The 12,234-nt window shown below is 31.7% G+C and overlaps 1 protein-coding gene across 1 annotated transcript in view; it reads right to left on the reverse strand.

The window, feature by feature from the left end:
- DCDC1 (doublecortin domain containing 1) overlaps positions 1-12,234 on the reverse strand; it is a 414,959-nt gene that overhangs the window by 333,021 nt on the left and 69,704 nt on the right. The window contains exon 7 of the mRNA XM_040638911.1: positions 6,784-6,950. Coding sequence (XP_040494845.1) covers positions 6,784-6,950 — 167 coding nt within the window. The remainder of the gene's footprint in view (positions 1-6,783; positions 6,951-12,234) is intronic.

The raw sequence follows: 12,234 nt of genomic DNA on the forward strand, positions 1-12,234 counted from the left end.
TGGAGGTTTTAAAATGTAACATTTTCTACTCAGTATGATTAAAAATTTCAAAATAAGAGCCCCTCATCTAACGAGTTGTCTTAAATCAAATATAAGTAAATATAATACTAGGATGTTTGAGAATAAAACTTTGATCCAAAAAGGAAAATAAATTAATGTTGAATCTTTTTCATTTTTTAAAATTATAGAAATCATTCACACATAGATATATGAGAACAAAAAGTACCTAATCAGTGTGATATAAGGGGGAAAATGCACTACTATATTAATACCAAATATCATTCTCAGGAAATCATTCTCAGGAAAATCTGAAGGCTGAGGTCTATAAACTTGTAAAAGCCATCTATACAAATTGAAAAATATATAAATGGAAGAATAAAGGTAATAACCTTTTCAGATTACTTAACTTTCCTTAGTAAGTCATTTATATCCATGCTAAGTTTACTTTATGCTAAGTAATATAATAAATGCAGATTTTAAAAAATTTTCTGTTATGCAATTTGCATTTTCAGTCACAAGTTCAGAGGGAGAAAAAGCTCAATAATGTTTAGTTTAAAAATGTATTTTCCACATTAATTTCTCCAAAAAATATTAAGAAGTTAAAAAATCTTTTAATTAATCAAAAAAGTGATAACTAATACTTTTTAAGTGTTTTTAGATGATTAAAGTGTTTTAGTGATTTAAAGATGACATATTTTCAATCTCCAAGAGGAACTTACTCTTCGTTAAAATGTTCATAATCACATAAGCAGGGAAGTCTATCTCCCTATATGGTCATTTTAAAATACCGTTTTTTAAGTAAGAACTCTTACTTGGCTCTTACTTCTTGAAGTAAGAATAAAGATAATATTTTGAACTGAAAGGTACCTAATGGAGATGTCAATAAAGCTCTCTATCTTTATATACCTGAATTACCAGGAAAAAAAAGGAAAACCTCTAAGTCTAATTTTTTTTTCCAAAGTGAGTTATTTAATAAATAGTTTTTGTGGTAAAAAGTTCAAATTTAAGTCAGAGATACATATTTGACATTTGGTAGTATAATTCTAAGAGAATTAGAGAAAAATACAGATTGGAAAATTTTTCTCCTGACCTGAACAGCTTTATGACAAGTCAAATGAAATGTTCTGTGATGATAAATGTGTTATGGATAAATGATGGAAAATAAACAGTATTTTAATATCATTTCGTGTTTTATCCCATCGTGGTTTTTGTCCCTCTCTGTAATAATTACCTATGCACAAACTCTAGATGGCAATATTGCACTTACTGTACTTTGAAGAAAATTGTCACAGTCAGTCCCCACATATCCTCTTTATCAACATTTTATGTGCCACGGATCTATAGCCTCTTATTATAAGTGTAATGAAGCAGAAGTTATTGAAGCATTTTATTGATTGCTCAGATCACAAGTTTACTGCCATACTGAATTGGCACCTTACTCACTGAAGCAAACTGCTGACACCTTTTTTAAAAAAGTGACAACTACATCTATTTCATGACCAGAAATCCATTTTCATCTCTATCAAGACAAGAATGCAATTTTCACTTCATTTAACTGATGTTAGGCCTGCTCAAAGCATGACACTTAGAAAAAGACACAAGTTTAAGGTTCTTAAAATACTTCAAGTAACTAGAATGCAGCTTGGTTTCAGGGAAAGAAAAAAATCAACCCTCATTCAAATCTACAAGCAATCTAATATTCTAGAACATTACCTATCAGAACCTTCAGAAGTAGTTTTCAAACTACTTGAAACATCTGCAACACAATTTTAATATGTTTAATAGTAAGTGATACTTATACATTATAAATTTTGTTCCAAGCTTTCAAAAGACATCAAGAAGTTCAAAACTGAACTATTTTGGATAACGCCCCATGAAGGTTAAATCAAGGAAATAGCCCAATTTTTGTTGTATACATAGATGGGGATCTAATGTACAGAAAGCGACTATAGTTAATAATGCTATATTATATACTTGAAAGTTGTTAAGAGAGTGGATCGTGAATGTTCTTACCACAAAAAAGAAATGATAATTATGAGAGATGATAGAGGTATTAACTAACCCTACTATGGTAATCATTTTATAATATTTAAGTGTATCCAAGCATCATGTTGTACACCTTAAACTTACATAATGTTATATGACAATTATACCTCAATAAAGCGGGGAAGAAAAGTAGCTGGCATACCAAAAATAAAGTATATATAAAAAATGAAATAGAAATAGTTACTCCTTCAGTCATGTTAAGACCAATAAATGACTTTGACCTAAGATACAAGATATAAAAAGATAAACTTTCAATACTTCTTTTATGGAAAATTAAAATATTAACATTCCTTAAAAAATACTTTTTGCAATCAACATATTCTGTCAGCACTAAATGTAATTCAAGCATATTTTGAACTGAATCTTTTCTGAGTAGAATTATATTATTATTGGTTTGATATCTAAGTATCAAACTTATTAAGAGCGTGGATAAAGTAAACCAACATTAACTTAGGAAAAATTTTTAACAAAATCTAGAGCTTTGGTAGAGGTTAGTTTAAAGTAATAATAAAATACATTTCAGTTTTAAACTGCAAAACCAATATATGCTCAAGTTGGATGGTCATTTCCTCATCTAATAACATAAAGTTATAGTACGATAAAGTTACAGCACAGTTCCAGTTTAAAAAAGTGAAACCCAATTTTTGAAATAGAGACTTAGTGTCTGAGATTCTTAAACCCAACACATCAAATATGGAACATTTAGAAATAGCATATAACAGCATTTTTTTAAAGTACCTTGCTTAAATTAATTAAAAAAAAAAAAAGGACCATATACCAAAAAAACTTGAATCACTCAGGCAGAAAATTATAGTTTTCAACAAACTTCATTAAGTAAGGATCTATTACAAACAGCCCAAGTACATATTTCCAAATTAAAATTACAGAAATAAAACACTTCCTAGAAGCTTCAGACATAAATAGAAATTGTCAGTTTTGGGGTTTTTTTTTAAGTTCAGAAAATGCTCCAAGAGTTTAAGAAATATTTGGGTCTTTTTTCTTACTTCTTGTTTTTAAGGAATCAACAAGCTAAAATTTAATTTCTAAGTTGATCATTCCTTTCCAAAGTGTTGAAAATTAGGAATAAGATAAAAATTCCTCAAATTTTTTCATATCTTAAATTCCAAGAGACTATGATTTTCTTCATAATTAAGATGGTGGTTGTTAAGATATTACAGTTAGATACTCATCTCCTTTGTTTCTCTCTGAATTTCAAAAATGGCTATGCAATCAATAACAACTGTTAAGCTATGCTGTGAACCACTTTAAATGATTAAAGCTGTATGTTTATGAGCTCTTTTAGAAACTATTTTAAAAGAAAGTGCAATGCACTCATTATTTAAATGTATCCAGGAATTTTGTTGGTTGGGGGAAAAATTCGAAGAAGTATCAAAATTGAGAAGACATCTCCAGCAATAAACGTTTCCTAAAGATCACATTTGTACTTAAGATCAGTCATTCCAAATCATTATTTATATAGCCTCCTGGCACAGTTCCATGCACTTTTATGTATCTCTACAGTGTTTCTGAGGAGACTGACATATATTTTGTTTACTGACAGCAACGAAAAGCTCTATGTAGGATCATAAATAAAGAAGACCATGTTTAAAAATCACTAATATCATTTTAAAAGGTAGTGCAGGCTTGTGTTTTGGCCTCTGTTTAGCCGTGTTAGGCCTATGAATGACAGCTTCCCTGCTTGAAGCATACAGAAAGCACAGCCTTCCTCATTCACTGACAGGACTGTGGCCTTTTCACACGTTCCTTCCACAGCAGTGTTTGTCCCCAAACACTGGAACTCGACACAATGGCATTCCTACTTCAACACCCCCACCAACAGCACCACTACTTAACAAGAATGCTAATGAGATGGAACAGGCCCTGTCGCTGAAAGTGTTAACTGCATTTCATAGCAATGCGTTTATGCTACTTCAAAGATTACCAATTAAATAGATTCTGCTTAGCTCTGAGCAATTTCTAAGATGTTTCCACTTTTAAGGAAATAAATGTGATAAATGTAAGACTAAGTGACTTTATGCTGTCCTGAATATAATATCTCATTTTATATACATGAATCAGTATATATTTAAGACCACACTAATGTAGGAGGCTTAATTCAGTTGCATGCTATAATAGCAAAGTTAAAGTTAGAAACTGAAAAATGAATAAGTCGATAAACATAAAACCAGTAGTTCTGATGTTCCTTTTAGAGCTATTTTATCAGTTCATTTAAAAGAAATTCCCTTTGGGAATCCCAAGACATCCAATTTAAAGATTTAAAGAAATTTCCTTTCACAGAATCCCAGCAAAACAATGTTATTGTTTTTATATATGACCTTTGAAGTGAAATCAATGGAAATAATATCTAGAGTTCATCTAATTCTATAATTTATAAGCTTATATTTGTTAAGGAAATAGGAATCATCACCCTTCTTCATTTTACCTATCTAATGATTCCTCAACATGATCTTATATAAAACTAAATAGAAAAGGCTATCCCTAAGGTCAAATGAAGTAAATGCAGTTCAAATAAAGTTCATTAGTGCTAAGAAGGATGTTTGCTAAGAAGTCCTACTCATATTGAAGCGATTGCCAGGCTTAAGACTTTGCCACTGATGACTATACCACTACAGTGACTTTTCTAAACATTGCAAATAATTTTAAATTATATCATGATATAACAATACAAAAGAGACTCAAGAATACATAGAACTGAGCATATCTAAAAGAAATAGAAATTTGCTTGGAAATGCATAACAGGTAAATTTCTATTTCTTTGTCTTCATGTTTATATTTTAAAATAAAACCCAAACAAGTATCATATTAAAACGGTTGAGTGCAAAGGTTTAAGTTATTACAACTTAGCAAAAGTAAAAGGTTTAGTTAGGAATGGCAAAGAGCCTAGGTTTTTAAATATTTCCAAATTTGGCATAGTGTAAATGATGTAGACAACTTCAAAGACACTAAAAATGTTAGTTTTTGTTCATATTTTGTTCAAAATCTATTTTTCATCAATTTTGAGTCCTAAAGAAACCTTTAAAATCAAGGCAGTGGTAATTCTTGAAATACTCTCTTTTTTCACAATACACAGAACTCTTTTCCATCTAGTACAACTGTATATATCTATTTCAATTTTACATGTTTAGGACAATGGAAGAAAAAAACAAGCCATGACTACTTTCTGAGCAGTTTCTTATCTCTAACATCCCTACTTTTAATAAAACTTAGAAAATGTTTAAGTTTTTTAAGATTTGATTTCAACATTGCTTTTCTTGTACTGGAGAATGATCTCTTTTTTAAACATCAAATAATTTTAAACTGTCTAATAAGTAGAATCAAACCATTTAATACCAAATAAATGATTGTAATTAAATTGCTCATAATCTATTTTATAATATCATTGTATCTTAAAAAGTTAAATAATATTTCAATGTAAATAATTTGACCAAAATTATAATAAAACATATTTGTACCAGTTTTTATGTATGATATTGGCTTAATAAAAATTTTTAAAAATAAGTTTGGATTTTTATTTTTTCATATTTATTATTATAAATAGACTTAGCCATGATAACTATTAATCCCATTTCTGGATACACTGAAATTAATTAACTAAGCAAATAATCACATTTTGAGAATAAAAGTTTCTCGTGGGAGGACATTTCTTGCTAGTTCTGGGTACCTTAGTTCAAGAATTTCTTCGTTAATACAAATTGTCCTTTTCCAAACTAGACAGCAGGAGGTGCTGTGTGAACACTGAGACCACATCCCATTCTTACCTCCCCTCCCCCAGCACACAGAGAATAATAGCATGATGCTTTCAAAATATTCATTTTTCAGTGGCCTGTGGCCTGAGATAATGAGCCCAGTTCTAAATTGGAAACTCATGGTTAGAAATGTAAAACCTAGACTTTATTTAACATGGTAAAATATATGCTTAACTTCTTAAGACCAAGTGCAAAGGGGATTCGAAAAATGTGGCAACTCTATTTTTATTTTATAAATGGCCATCAGTCATTCTGCTTTGCAATGCTAGTTCCAATTTAAGATAAATCAAAGTCCCTATAAGTAGTTATAAAAATATCAAAGTCTTTACACACACACACACACATACACACACACATACAAACATACACACATGCACTCACAGTTATGGAAAGGATACTTAGAAATTAAAGGACAAAGTTAAGTTTAACCTGATTCAAATATATTCATTCTATTTCTTTACTTTCTAAACAGACAAGTTAAATAAGCATAAATGAAGTGAGTTAGTCTTAACAAGAAGTTAATTCACAATTTCATTTTCCAGAATGTGATTGGTTTACATTTTAGCCCAACTTCTACAATAGCAATTCTGATTTCATACTGAAAAAAAAAAGTAAAGAAAGAAAAAAGAAGGCTGAGCATTTAAATCTTCAAATGATTTAGGAGCTACTCATTTTCTTGCTTAAAGTAACTGTGTATAGAAATTCCACATAAGGAGTTGCCTTCGCTTTGCACAGTATGCAGCAAGAAAAGATGAGACATATGACATCCCATACCAAAAGACAGATACAATTAGCCCCATTATTGTTGGCTTTGAGATTACAGAAGAAGCATTTTGGCTCCCTAACGGGCACTGAGTTCACAAAATACATGTCACAGTTTTTTTATGACACAATGCCAATCATGGCCTCTATGCAACCAAGTACATTTTAAAGCACATAATAAAGCAATTTTTAAAGAGGGATGACTCACCTGTGTACAATATTTTTTTGCAGATTTTAGTCGTTGGTACAAGGCCAAAAGAACTCCTTGGATGTACATCTTAGCTCCTGAGGGGCTGAAACCTTCTCCCTTAGAGACCCAAACTGGTCCCCGCAAAGGTGTGATGGAATTTTGCAGGCATTTTTCAAGCAGAGGAACTATGCAAGAAAATAAGGGAAAATAAATTCTTTTGACCCAACTGAAATGCACTGCCTGGAACACAGCCCCAATACCAGAACTAACTCTTAACATCTATTATTTATATCTGACCTGGGTTAAGTCTTACAGAGGCAATTCCTGCATTACTAGTGGCCACCATGAAGGATGTATTTATATTGAGACACCCCCCCATGCAAGACTCATAAGCTTTGTGAGCACACCTGAATAGTTCTGAAGTGTGCCTAACTAGCTGCACGGAGTGTCATGGTGTGCACTGATTGCCTTATCTTCTCATTTATCACAGATGAGTTGGAACCAACCTTGCTGAAATCTACTTGCATTGTCCTGATAAAATTGTAAGATCCATGTTGTTTCTGTATATAGCTTCCCATAGAGGAGTCTATATATCTAAAACATCACATCTGGAAATTATTCATAAAATATAATCCACACCTTTATAAGCCATCTTATTCAAGTCTTTTCACTGCCATTACTTAAATAACCCATAAAACAGGGTGGCAAGGCTGTTTAAAAAATAAAGGGAATCTTAAGCAAGCATTTTATCGTACCTTTTTGTTTTTAAGTTTCTGGGATATAAGCCAGTCAAAGATTTAGGAAAGCTATTCCAGTACCCGTTTTGTAAACAGATAGAAGATATTTACTTGTTGGCCCGTATTGCAACATCTATACTGGACTTGACAGACATGTTTATACACTTTTTCACACGATTAACTTATAAAGTCTTTCTAGTGTAAAATAGTCAAATAACATGGCAGCTAGCTAACATTTTTCAAGATTTAATTTCCCTCTGAAATGCCAGAAATAAAGAAAGAAAAAAATATCTTAGGTACATTTGGGAACCCAGAAAAATGAAAGAATATAATTTTTAAACTCGGTCTTAAGTATACACTTGTGACACAATATAAACATACAAAATAACTATATGGCTTGGCTACCTTATTCTGATACACATTTCTAATAGAAAAGAAATTAAATAGATCACCAGCAAAGAAAATAGCTCCTAGCTCCATGCCATTGGTTATGTTATATGTGGCATATTTTATGCAGAGAGGCCTAGCGTAGCAATCTGGAAATTGAATTACAATTAGGTTCAGCTGAGCTGCTGAGCCGCTGAGTTATGCAAATGGCCTTTGCTACTGGTATTCTGCTGAATTTTGCTCCTAATAAAAACTTATGCATTTTATGGCGCTAAGTTCTTCAACTCTCTCCCACAGCACAATTTAAATTCTTTCTAATATATTCAACACCAAGGAGAATGTTGGAAATAGAACTTAAGCTTTTCTAAAACTACTATAAATAGAGTTAAAAGAAAAATATGACCCAATGACTATTTAGACATCTTTAGATGTGTGCATGAAATTCACTCATCCAGCCTCAGAAATTAATTCCTAAAAATTCTCATATCAAAACCATGTTTATACTGGAGCAATTACTTCTCCCTATTAAGCTTTATCATAACAAATACCACAAGCTTTTTAAAAATATAAGATCACATATACTATAAAAGAAAGAAAAAGAAAAAGAAACTTATTTTTAGAATTGTAACTCTTCGATCTTTAAAAAAAGAATGTATGGTATAAACCAATCTTGATTATAATTTTTCCTAAAGAAAACTAGCTTAAGAATCACCAGTGCTTTTAGTTAACTGCTATAACATTCATACATTACTATGTGTTGGGCTTTAATTTGTAAACTTTTAATCTTACATTCATTGAACCTATTACAGTTTTTTGAACATGGAAAGGCATTGCATAAATGGCTATTAAGTTTAAATAATTTTAAGTAAATCGAGAAGTAGGTATAAAGTTGAATGATCTACATCCTAGATTTAATCTTGAATTTAAACCTGAGAACATGTTCTCAGATTCTCTAGTTTTATAGCCTTATTCATCCATGCTTGCCACAAAATAACTTTCAAATTCTTTATTTCAGCCCAAGGAATTCCAAAGTATAATTTCATAGATCTTCTAATACAAGTTCCATTTTTTGCAGAGTTGTGTCCTCTTAAATAAGAATTTAAGAAAAAAATATATATATAGCTTAGGAAAAAATACAAATTATATCAAAATGCAAGCAATGTCAGAACTGATGTAGGATGGAAAATAGCTCCCATGCTCCACATGATTTATGTAATTAGGAATACTATGGAAACCAGAAATAGCAAAGCAAAGAAAGCAGTATTCACAAGCAGGTTTTATAAGGGACTTCAGAATCTGCTCTGAACTTGTTGAATAATCTGTTCAGTATTCCAGAATCTCCCTGCTGGAAGCAGGGTCCTCATTATAACCACAAGAGCGCTAATAAAGGTTAGCCTCTGAACCAGGGATTAGAAGGCTCTTTTCTTTTTGGGAGCTGCAAACTAGTAACTTTGATGATCTTCTTGAAAAGGAAGACAAAGCACACTCCAAGAACAAACAATGTTTCCACTAACTAGGAAGGTACAGAAAACATAAGAAAATGATACGCCCTAAGTACTGAGAAAGGAAGTATAAATAAGCCTAATATATTTTAAAATAAAATTTATTAATCAGTTAGAATTAAAGAATTCTCCATAAAAAGAGATTGACCTAAAATGATAGTTTTGAAATATAATAGAATAATTGATTAAAAATAAGTCAATTGACTTTTCAACCCCAACCACAGATTTTTAACATGAGTGTGAATAATATTTTTTAAGCATTTTAGTGGATATTTGTAATATACTATACCAAAGACAATTCGTAAGTGTTCTTAACCAAGCGTTTTGTTTTATATAGAGTTCTCTTTTACTCTGTTTCTGAAGCTAAGTGCATTCCATTAAAGAAGACTATTGCATAAAGATGTGCAAAAAACAAAGGCAATTATTTAGAAAGGACAATAGACACTTTTCAACCTTGGAAAAAGCATAAACCTAGATGGTACTATGAGCTAACAAGGCCCATGAGAGACACTCACTCAAAGAAGGAAAAAAACATGTCTTTCCCAGTGAATGAACTCCAGGGTATTATTTTGTGCATAAACCACGAGTTTCTCCTTCAAACTGCTACTCAGAAATATTGCCTCATTCAATAAGTTTAGCCGGTTCCTATTACCCCATATTCCTTTAATTTTGCTGTGCATAGGTACACACAGCATTTCTTCTGAAGCTTGAAGCCTTTATTACAGGTGTTCTACCTATTTGCTCCTATTACATAATTGCAACCAGAGCTTTGCTTTTCTGTAATTTCAGTATTTTCATTAAATAGGGCCTCAACATTTTTATTAGATAAGTCGTTTGGAAATTAATCATTCATTAAACTTATCAATATACATAGATCAGTCAAATGTGATCATTCCATTGGGGTCATTGCCACCACTGGAGAGGTGTGGTTATGAGGATGATAATAGCTTTTTATCCATTTTGTTTATTCTCAAGTTATGACTACAGGGCAAATTAAAATGAATGCAATAGTTTCAATGCATTTGGAGTTAAGACTGAGGATGCTGAGTAAATAGATCATGTGACTGAACTGAAAGGAGTAATGTTCCTGGTATAGTATTGAGCATCATGGGTAAACAGATCATATAATTAAAAGTAGTGGCTATATCAACTTCATAACTATCAATGGATACTTTTCTCACTCATGCTTCTCCATTTCCCTTGCATTTGTTCCTCCTTTTTTCCACCTGTGAATATATATTCTTGTCCTTCAAGGTTCCTATCAAATGTTACATTCTCTGGCAAAATACCCCATGTTATTTAGACAGAATTAACTGTTCCTACTCTATGTTTCCCAGAGCATTGTTTGTAATTTTATTTTCCCCTTACTGATTTGAATTAATCCTTATCTTCTCCACTCCCGTTTCCATCCTCCAGTAAATCACAAATGCTTTAGGGTTTTGAGGCCACAGTGGTTTTGGGGGTTTGGTAAACGTGGTGCTCAATAAATGTCTACCAGACAAATTAAAAGTACTTTGGATATGCTGTGGACAGTCTTTTAGGTAAGTTTTAAGATCATGAGTTCAACGTATGCACAAAGACCATGCACGATGCCTTAGAATCTGTAACTTTCTGTGACCAAATGAACATTTGATCAAAGTTTAATAACTGTTAATATGCCAGAATTTTGAAGCACATTTAGAATATGTACAACTATTTTGTCATAATTCTCCTTATAAAATGATCTTGAAGACTAAGAAGGAAAATAATTACAAAAGAAAATGATACAATTTGGCAATTAAGCATTAACAAGCCAAGAGAAGGCTAGAGGTGGGTATTTAAAGTCTTGGAAAAGCCTCATATGCTCCATCCTACCCTGTCATAAATCATGCTACTACGGGAAAAAGCACACAATAAAACCTATGTAACAAAGCAAAAATATTAGGTTAAGGTCAAAGTAGATACTGTGAATAATAAAAATGATACCCTCTAAGAACACCAAACACAATGAGTTCAAAAGCTATTCATAAAAAAGAAGCTGTTCAGCCTTCAAGAAAACCTTATATTAAAAGCACTTCATCATTGATAAGAAGCTTGAACTTATTTGGGTTCATGATGGCAGCAGTACAAGAACTTTTGATAAGGAGGCAAATATCTCTCTATAGAGGAACCACAAAGCTAATGGAACTTACCAAGTAGAAATAGACTGGAATGTCTGTCAAGCTCTATACCTAGAGAATATACATCTCTTTCCAAAAGCAACATCTTACATTAAAAGAGATACTTTGCTTACTCATTTGAACCTACTACAGAAAGCTAAAAAGAGGATTTTTTAAATAATGTATTTTTAAAAAGCACTGGAAATAATCAAAGACTTTAATAACCTGCTGTGAATTCAAATTAAAATTCATGCCAATTAAATATCCAGAATCATAATTTACATAATACAGTAATTTTCACATTTCAGTCAAAGTACATGAAACTATGAGAAAAAAGAGCACTGCCCAGAGCATAATTACCTATAAAGAAACTTCTATATGCTCTTTGGCAGCAAGTTTCAGATCTCAGTCTCAAAAATACTCAGTTATTGTTTAGCAGGACATCATTTGGAAATTGCCCAATTCAGTTGGAATTTATTTTTTAAAATGAAGTTTATCTAAACAGTCTTTTTTGGATGAAACAAAGTGAGCTCTGTAAAGATACTAAGATTTGACTGCTTCCCAACCAGGAAGTATGCCTGGAGGGAGTTTGAGTTACTGCCAAGGTATGTGTGTGTGTTAATGCTCTTTATCTAGCTTTAGGTAATAGTTGGAAAGCTCCTGGTCCCTGAACAACCAGCAGATGCCACTCAAAAGCATGGTCTG

Source organism: Ursus maritimus, unplaced genomic scaffold (genome assembly GCF_017311325.1).
Source record: "Ursus maritimus isolate PB19 unplaced genomic scaffold, ASM1731132v1 scaffold_23, whole genome shotgun sequence".
Taxonomy (NCBI): domain Eukaryota; kingdom Metazoa; phylum Chordata; class Mammalia; order Carnivora; family Ursidae; genus Ursus; species Ursus maritimus.